Here is a 10,000-nt window from a genome sequence, read left to right as displayed (position 1 = left end):
CTACAATGACAAAATATTTGATGTTCAAAGTCATAAACCTTTTTTTTTTTTCAAGTAATAATTAACTTAGAATTTCATGGCTGCAACACGTGCCAAAGTAGTTGGGAAAGGGCATGTTCACCACTGTGTTACATCACCTTTTCTTTTACCAACACTCAAACAAATAATTGTACAAGCTTTGAAAGTTGAATTCTTTCCCATTCTTTTTTTATGTAGAGCTTCAGTCGTTTAACAGTCCGGGGTCTCCGCTTTTATATTTTACGCTTCATAATGTGCCACACATTTTCGATGGGAGACAAGTCTGGACTGCTGGCGGGCCGGGAAAGTACCCGCACTCTTTTTTTACGAAACCACGCTGTTGTAACACATGCTTAATGTGGCTTGGCATTGTCTTGCTGAAATAAGCAGGGGTTTCCATGAAAAAGACGGTGCTTAGATGGCAACATATGTTGCTCCAAAACCTGTATGTACCTCTCAGCATTAATGGTGCCTTCACAGATGTGTAAGTTACCCATGCCTTGGGCACTAATACACCCCCATACCGTCACAGATGCTGGCTTTTGCGTCGATTACAGTCTGGAACAGTCTTAGGTCAGGATGACACAATGTCGAATATTTCCTAAAACAATTTAAAATGTAGACTTGTCAGACCACAGATAATTTTTCCACTTTGTTACTTCGGAAGGAATTTTACCCAACGAAACTTACTATGTACAAAATAACTTGACAGAAGGTTGTTAAAATCAAACAGCACTGTGGAACAGTGGTTAGCACTCATGCCTTACAGTACTCCAAGCTACTTGTCAAATTACTGTACTGTTTCAATTATGATAACTAATACTAGTTATAATTAGTTGCAGACATTCTCCTTATGTTTGTCCATCTTAAACGTTCGTGTTAAAAACATTTGTGAACTGTTCTGAGTGATCTACAGCACACATTTTTGTTGCTAAGTGGTAAATTGTACAATGAGGGATTAACAACACTGAAAATGTTTGTACACACTAGAAAACATGATGTTTACTAAACAAGATCAGGTTAGGGAATGTAAAATATGTTCATTTCTAGAAATATGATGTCCTTCCTGAGTAGACACAGAATTGATTGACCTTTTAAAAACATCCAGCTGAGTTTTGGAATCTTTGACCTGGCGTCTGGTCTGACACAGCTCACGTCTTAACTCATTGACTTCAGCGATCAGCTTCACGTTTTCCTGCACACACACACACACACACACACACACACACACACACACACACACACACACACACGTAGACAATCAACTGTTAGAAAGAGGCTCCAAGTGAAAAAGTAGAAAATAAACAATTCAAGTAGACGATTAAAGGCCTACTGAAACCCACAACTACCCACCACGCAGTCTGATAGTTTATATATCAATGATGAAATATTAACATTGCAACACATGCCAATATGGCCTTTTTAGTTTACTAAATTGCAATTTTAAATTTCCCGCGAGTTTCTTGTTGAAAACGTCGCGGAATGATGACGTGTAGGCCTGACGTCACGGACTGTCAGGAAATATTAGCGCTGCACCACTCGCGGCTAAAAGTCGTCTGCTTTAACCGCATAATTACACAGTATTTTGGACATTTGTGTTGCTGAATCTTTTGCAATTTGTTTATTTAACAATGGAGACTATAAAGAACAATGCTGTTGGTGGAAAACGGTGGATTGCAGCTGTCTTTAGCCCCGAGATTTAGGCGGTGTTAATTTTTTTGTTGTGAAGCAGAGGGGTCAAGCGAACATGTTTTCTCTACGTCAACCAGAATGTTTTTGGATGGGGAAATTGTGATATATATATATATATATATATATATATATATATATATATATATATATCTTACTGGAGACATCAGTGGATTATTCGTCGTCCTGCAGCAGCTGTCAAAAAAGGCAGCTGTGAGCTTGGCTCCTCGGCTTCTCTCTGAGACACTGCGTGTTCACCGCACTCATCCGACCTCGAGGTATGTTTTTACAATCTTTAAAATCTCACAAAAACACTATTAAAACAATAAGCAGATAAGGGATCTTCCAGAATTATCCTAGTAAATGTGACTAATTACATCTGAAACGCTCACACTGCTGCCGCCCGGAGCCGTCGCTTTTTTTTTTTTTCCTAGTCCTTCACTATCAATATCCTAATTCACGAATCTTTCATCCTCGCTCAAATTAATGGGGAAATTGTCGCTTTCTCGGTCCGAATTGCTCCCATTCTAAACAATGTGAATATGTGTGGAGCCCTGCAACTCGTGACGTCACGCGCACATACTTCCGGTAAAGGCAGGGCTTTTCTATTAGCGACCAAAAGTTGCGAACTTTATCGTGGATGTTCTCTACTAAATCCTTTCAGCAAAAATATGGCAATATCACGAAATGATCAAGTATGACACATAGAATGGACCTGCTATCCCCGTTTGAATAAGAAAATCTCATTTCAGTAGGCCTTTAAAAGGTTAGATGTGATTCATTCATTCATTTATACCACTAGGTGTGAATGAATGATGGGTTCCCACTTCTCTGTGAGCGCTTTGAGTATCTAATAATAGAAAAGCGCGATATAAAATCTAATCCATTATTATTATTAAAAAGGACAATCAGTGACCAGACATGGAAAAAATAGACAATTGCTGATGAATATTTGGCTTCACCTTCATGATTTTGTTGTAGATTTTGTGGTGATCTTCATCAATAGAAGACTTGTTTCTGTGGTGATCTTCAGCATTCGCAGATTTGGACAATCTTGGTTTCAAACCTTGAGCCGTCTTTTCCTCGACCTCCCGCTTGCAAGTAAATGTCTTACAAACATCCGATTGACTTTTGTCCACCTTAAAAACAAATAAAAGTACATTTGGACACTTCAGAAAACTGATGGAATTTCTCTTAGTACATTGCAAAAGTCAGTGTTCAAAAACAAGAAAAACAACAAAAATGGGGGTATTTTATTTGAACTAAATAAAATGATCTGCCAATAGAACAACAAAATTCAGCTTTTCAAGATTTTCCAAAACAAGTAAAATTAGCTAACCTCAATGAACCCAAATATACCTTCAAATAAGTATATTCTCACTAATAAGTGTACCTTTCTTGGTAGAAAAAAAAAATTTGACCTTTTTGCTTAGTATGTAGAAAAATATTCTTAAATTAAGCAAATGCTAGTGTCATTATCTTGACATAACGATATTCACTCGGCATCATGATTTTTTTTTCATGCTTGAAGAAAGAAACTATTACTTAAAAAAAAGTAGTTTTATACTTGTGAGTGTTGATCACACAGCTTTGCAACAGTTGACATTCTAGTTTCAAGCATGTTTTACTAAATATTGGTCATAACGTCTCTGTACTTAGGACCAAAACCCTTAAAACAAGTAATGTTTAGTGAAAAGAATTATCTTATCAGACCAAAAATAAGCAAACATCATCCTTATTTGAGATATTTAATCTTGCTTGCATTTCAGTTTTTGCAGTGTAATATTATTGACATCTGGAGAGGTCACTTAATTGAATTTAATTCATGAGACAGAAAGGATTTTAAAGTTGGTTATTTAAATTTCTGTGCTGCTTCTCTAGCATACTAGTGTTTGATCCAGTGAAATTTAAGATTGATACCAAATTTGGTACTTTAATAGGTACCGGTCGAATTCCAGCCGTACTACCGGGTAACGATTTACGTAAATTCAAATGGTGCCATATTTCTATACCTTTGTTGTACGTGACGTCAAACAGGCGTATTGGTAGTTGACTGCCTCTAAGTAATGTTGTCATTTTTCATGCCAACAAAGCAAGCGTTCCTAGAAAGCGCTCAAAAGTAAGGCTCCACTTTTCAAAATGTGTTAGCTCAATGCTAATATACATTGAATATGCCATATTCTTGCTACTGATTAGTTTTAGGATTAAGAAAAAAATATGTTTCAAATAGAAATACCTTTAAATTTGTTACAATCAAACAGCTGGTGTAACAAATAGTTTAATAACTATTTTTAAAAAACAATTATAGTTAATTGTTACTTTACCAACAAAGTAATTGAATTATTAACAGAATTATTCTGTAATAAATGTAAATATTTACTAAGGAAATTAATTATTGCCTTAGAGATAGGGTGAGAAGCTCTGCCATCCGGGAGGAGCTCAACGTAAAGCCGCTGCTCCTCCACATCGAGAGGAACCAGATGAGGTGGTTCGGGCATCTGGTCAGGATGCCACCCGAACGCCTCCCTAGGGAGGTGTTTAGGGCACGTCCAGCTGGTGGGAGGCCACGGGGAAGACCCAGGACACGTTGGGAAGACTATGTCTCCCGGCTGGCCTGGGAACGCCTCGGGATCCCCCGGGAAGAGCTAGACGAAGTGGCTGGAGAGAGGGAAGTCTGGGCTTCTCTGCTTAGGCTGCTGCCTCCGCGACCCGACCTCGGATAAGCGGAAGATGATGGATGGATGAATTATTGCGTTACATAAAATAAAACCAAAAAACTTCAAATATCTGGCATATTCAGGTGAGGGACAAATACGTGGAAGCAGAATATGCGTGTGTGTGCCTTTAAAATGCGGTTCATGTTGCCATGTGATGTGATGTCAGTGAGAGAGCGCTCAGAGAAGGATTTGAGCTCAGATGTTTGTTAGCTTAGCAGCGGCAGTTTGACAATACACCCCTGTTAAATCTTTTCACTGGATTTTGTAAGCACTTGTACAGTGGTTCTCAACATTTTTTCAGTGACGTACCCCCTGTGAACATTTTTTAATTTAAGTACCCCCTAATCAGAGCAAAGCATTTTTGTTTGAAAAAAAGAGATAAAGAAGTAAAATACAGCACTATGTCATCAGTTTCTGATTTATTAAATTGTATAACAGTGCAAAATATTGCTCATTTGTAGTGGTCTTTCTTGAACTGTTTGGAAAAAAATGTATAAATATAAATAAAAACTTGTTGAAAAAAAAAAGTGATTCAATTATAAATGAAGTGCCCTCTTTGGGGATTGTAACAGAGATCCATCTGGATTCATGAACTTAATTCTAAATATTTCTTCACAAAAAAAGAAATATTTAACATCAATACTTATGGAACATGTCCGCAAAAAATCTAGCTGTCACTGAATATTGCATTGTTGCATTTCTTTTCACAGTTTATGAACTTACATTCCTATTTTGTTGAAGTATTATTCAATAAATATATTTTTAAAGGATTTTTGAATTGTTGCTATTTTTAGAATATTTTTTAAAAATCTCACGTACCCCTTGGCATACCTTCAAGTACCCCCAGGGGTACGCGTACCCCCATTTGAGCACCACTGCACTAGTAGTTAATGCTGGTGTACATAAACAATATTCCTTAACTAAAAAAAAAATAAAAAAATCATACTAGCATCATACATTATATTGTAACAGTAAACATTTATGTTAGTAAATAAAACCCCAGAAGACACAATCATTTGTCCTCCTGGCAAAATCACAGGATTTAGAGAAAGGAGGGGTGAGCAGAGCCCACGAAAGAGCCCCCTCATTGGCTGACACAAATATATAGTAAAGCATGTGCACGGTGCAAACTTGTTATCAGTAAAGCATGGCTGCCTAACACCCACCTGGAAAGGTCACTATAGCTGTGCTTGCTGTTGCAGCATATACTGCTAAAAAAGGAAAAAAGATGCTGTATGTCTAAAAAACAAAAACAAAGAAAAGAAAAGCCAAAACTCGAATAAATATTGGTCCAGCGTATTTAAGATGGAGGGCATTGCAGGCAAGTCTTGGACTAACTTTTGATAAACAAGTGGCTGTTTTCCTTCTAGACGCATCTAGAAGAAAGGTTTTATTATGTAACACCGTTTTACCTAACACTGGGACTAGGTACAATACTTACAGTATAAACACTTTGTAGGACTCGACCAAAGACAAGACTGACATACAACTAAATGACCTAAGATGAACTGAAATACTTGCAAATGAGACTCAGAAGTGTAAGAAATTGCGATATAACAACTGGACAGCACAGTTATTTGCTCGCAGTTTGATTTTACATAAAGAAAATAAATAAATATTTTATTTTTTATCAGATGTACCAATATTGATTCCCAGGTAGCCTTTGCAGTAAATAGTATAGCGTATGCACTACTAAGTATATGAAGTAGACAATTAGTGACTTACCCCTTCATTGTGCAGTACATAACGAGCACAAATCATCTTCACACTCTTCTTCAGTTTGCTGGGCTCCTGGATGAAGCCAACACATTCCTGCAAGTCTGCCTGCAATCGACGCAGGTGAGTCTGGAGGGAGCTCACCTGCACAGCAACAACCCACATCAGACAACCAAGCACTTTGTCAATGGCTAAACGTTGCAATGAAGGAATAGATCCAATAGTTTACATGAATACTAATAATAATAATAATAATGATCATAAACGCTCAAAATTTTATGGGAAAAATGTTTGTTTACATTTTGCATCTCCTGCTGCATGGCTTTACTTCTTGCCTTCAGTTTCAACTTTAACTCACTGATGGTCATCTTCATCTGGCTGTTGTCCTTGTCCATTCTCACCACTTCCTCCTCTAACTGTGGACAGCAGTACAGTACAGAGTTAGGGTTGCGATATACCAGGGGTCGGCAACCCGTGGCTCCGGAGCCGCATGCAGCTCTTTGGCCACTCTGATGTGGCTTAGCTGCACATGGCTCAGCTGCATAATCGCCGACCCCCCCGATTGTTTCGGGGGGTTTCCGGATTTTGATGGGACTAACATTCTCGGATTTTCACTCTGACTACAATATTGAGGTCGTGCTGTGATGGCTTTACTTTTAACGTCCTCTACAACAGTGGTCCCCAACCTTTGTGTATCCGCGGACCGGTCAACGCTTAATAATTTGTCCTGCGGCCCGGGGGGGATTCATTTTTTTTTTATTAATTTTTTTTTTCCTTTGTCATGAAAAAGGGATGTTTTTGTCATGAAAAAGGGAGGTTTTTGTCATGAAAAAGGGAGGTTATTGTGGTTGGTGCACTAATTGTAAGTGTATATTGTGTTTTTTATGTTGATTTAATGAAAAAATAAATTAAAAAAAAATTTTTTTTTTTTTAAATAAAAATTAAGAAACAATTCTTCTGCGGCCCGGTACCAATCGGGCCACGGCCCGGTGGTTGGGGACCACTGCTCTACAACATGTCATCGCCCGCCTTTACACCATGCTATTTGCGTGCCGGCCGGACGCATGCATCTTGCTGCTTCTATCTTCACGCGTATGAGATTGCAAGGCATATAGTCAACAGCCATACAGGTTACACTGAAGGTTGTGATATAAACAACTTTAACACACTTACTAATATGCGCCACACTGTGAACCCACACCAAACAAGAATGACAAACACATTGCGGGAGAACATCTTCACAGTAACACAACATAAACGCAACATAACAATTACCCAGAATCCCAAGCATCCATGACTCTTCCAGGATATATTTTACACCCCCGCGCTCCCAACTCTGCCCACCTCAACGGACGCACAGAGGGGGCAGGGGTGGGGTTTGGTGATAGCAGGCTGTGAAATATAGCCTGGAAGAGTCATGGATACTTGGGATTCTGGGTAATTGTTATGTTGTGTTAAAGCCACGTATAACATGTTACTGGGCTGGCAAGCTGTTCGTACATGTTGTAGAAGGCGCCAAAGTCAAAGGCTTCATAGCACGCCCTTATTATTGTTATCTGGGTGACCATCAGCAGATAATAGCGAGAAAGGTTGCGGCTCTCATTATCTTCTTTATTTTGTAAAACGGGTCAAAATGGCTCTTTGAGTGGTAAAGGTTGCCGACCACTGCGATATACAATATCAATGACTTACATTTGCAAGATAGAGCTTTTAATACTATCTTGCTAGCGGCTAACGTCCCCTCCACTGTGCAAAGCTGCTTCTAGGTTACTAGTCTTTGCCTCCATGGCAGCAAGTAAAGTATGTTTCTTAAGTAGTATCAGTGGTATTGGGTTGTAATACACTTTCCCACCACTTGTGGCAGTAAACTACTAGTTTTTTGCCAAGATTAAAAATGTTATTTCTATAAATATTCCTAGTTTTAGGAGCCATTTACCTGTCATTAGTTATTGAATTTACATAATAATCTTAATTTTAGCATGAATAAATATATTTAGTCTATTCCAGTTCAAACATGTTAACATTTTTAATTAAATAAGATAATTAGTTTAACCCCCAATAGAAAGTGTTTAAATGTTCTGCAACATCCCAAGGAATCTTTATTTAAGAATTGTAAGTAGAGTAATGTTTGTTTTCAGAATAAAATACTTATTTGTATCTTAAATGTCCTGCTAATTTCTAGATGTACACATCTTGATTCAGGACGTCTTATCAGATCAAATGTATTAGCTGCATGGAGAGATGACTTCACTAGTTTAGTATTTTTATCTTATATTTTATCAGTTTGTTTTGAAGTGTAATGACAACCTCACAAAAACAGAAAAAGTCTAGAGCTAAAGTGTCTCAAGCGCAAAAATTACGACTAAAGTAGTGAAACTGTATTTTCATTTTGCTTTAATTTTAATGACAGCTTAGTTAAGAACAATATTCATTATTAATTTACTTTATTAATACACAATATCAGACAACATAATTGTATGTCGTTCTTTTGGGGGTGATATTTGAGTGGGGCCCCCGGGTCCCTGTGTAGTGGAAAAGTTGGGGCCCAAAGTCAAAAAGCTAAAGAGAACCCCTGCAATAAGGCATGTGAACCGCTGATCTAGAGTTCTTTAATGTAAACAGGGATGGCTAGATCTGTACAAAAATCAACAATAACAGTCTAGTGATTAGATGCATATTTTTTCTCATCACTAAATAGTTTTTGTTGTTGTTTACAAACTTAGGAAATAATTCCCTGGACAAACCAAGTGCGTGCAAGAACTAAATTTAAATCAGCAAACAGTCGGCTTTGTTTATGTTTAATTATTTTGTACTATTAACGTTATTTTGCACAAAACTTTGCATGTAATAAAATGGAATGAGCAAATACATAAATTAATTGATTGATATTCTTACATCGTCATCCTGTTGCAGTTTTAAATATGATAAGGATCATGAAGGAATTCTTCAATGATGTTAAAAAGTATCAGCTCGGTATGACAAATAAAGTGGTGAACAGAGGAGTAGATGCACTTAATATAATAATTTTCAGTATGATTTTTATTATCCATAGGTGATAATCCCACATGAATCAGACAATCACTTTACACTGAAGTAAAAGGAAACTTGACGGATTTAAATAACTACATTTCAGTGAATAGTGACAGCTTCGATGAATATTTAAAGTCACATTCTGGCTATTTTTGTCTTTGTAAAAATGGGTTTAATATTTTAAGGTGCCTTCAGCCTCCCTAAAATAAGCCAAATGACACCACTGGTTTGAATGTTGTATGGAAAACAATGTTGATGAAACTCCACCATAAACAAGTAAATATTGTGGGTTTTGTGATCATGGAATGCGCCATCTATTTTACTTCCTGCTTGTTACGCTGAGAAGATGACGCATGCTGAAAATGTCGTCTCAAGGTTGGCAAGTATGTTCTCATCTTTTTTTCAGTGATGTACCCCCTGTGAAATTTTTTTTTAATTAAAGTACCCCTTAATCAGAGCAAAGCATTTTTGGTGAAAAAAAGAGATAAAGAAATAAAATACAGCACTATGTCATCAGTTTCTGATTTATTAAATTGTATAACAGTGCAAAATATTGCTCATTTGTAGTGGTCTTTCTTGAACTATTTTGGAAAAAAAGATATTAAAAGCACTAAAAACTTGTTGAAAAATAAACAAGTGATTCAATTATAAATCAAGATTTCTACACATAGAAGTAATCATCAACTTAAAGTGCCCTCTTTGAGGATTGTAATAGAGATCAATTTGGATTCATGAACTTAATTCTAAACAATTCTTCACAAAAAAAGAAATGTTTAACATAAATATTTATGGAACATGTCCACAAAAAAATCTTGCTGTCAACACTGAAT

The 10,000-nt window shown here is 37.0% G+C and overlaps 1 protein-coding gene across 2 annotated transcripts in view; it reads right to left on the bottom strand.

Annotated features, from left to right (window-relative positions):
- Positions 1-994: 994 nt before the first annotated feature.
- The window catches only part of cfap57 (cilia and flagella associated protein 57), a 48,052-nt gene continuing 39,046 nt past the window's right edge, over positions 995-10,000 (bottom strand). For both annotated transcript variants that reach the window (XM_061887747.1, XM_061887748.1), the window contains exons 18-21: positions 6,440-6,556; positions 6,150-6,284; positions 2,670-2,846; positions 995-1,213 (exon numbers count right to left, since the gene is read on the bottom strand). In XM_061887747.1, coding sequence (XP_061743731.1) covers positions 1,034-1,213; positions 2,670-2,846; positions 6,150-6,284; positions 6,440-6,556 — 609 coding nt within the window. In that variant the 3' untranslated portion in view covers positions 995-1,033. The remainder of the gene's footprint in view (positions 1,214-2,669; positions 2,847-6,149; positions 6,285-6,439; positions 6,557-10,000) is intronic.

This window comes from Nerophis ophidion, linkage group LG02 (assembly GCF_033978795.1).
Source record: "Nerophis ophidion isolate RoL-2023_Sa linkage group LG02, RoL_Noph_v1.0, whole genome shotgun sequence".
In the NCBI taxonomy this organism is placed as follows: Eukaryota; Metazoa; Chordata; class Actinopteri; order Syngnathiformes; family Syngnathidae; genus Nerophis; species Nerophis ophidion.
This window is presented reverse-complemented; position numbering and strand designations above follow the sequence as displayed.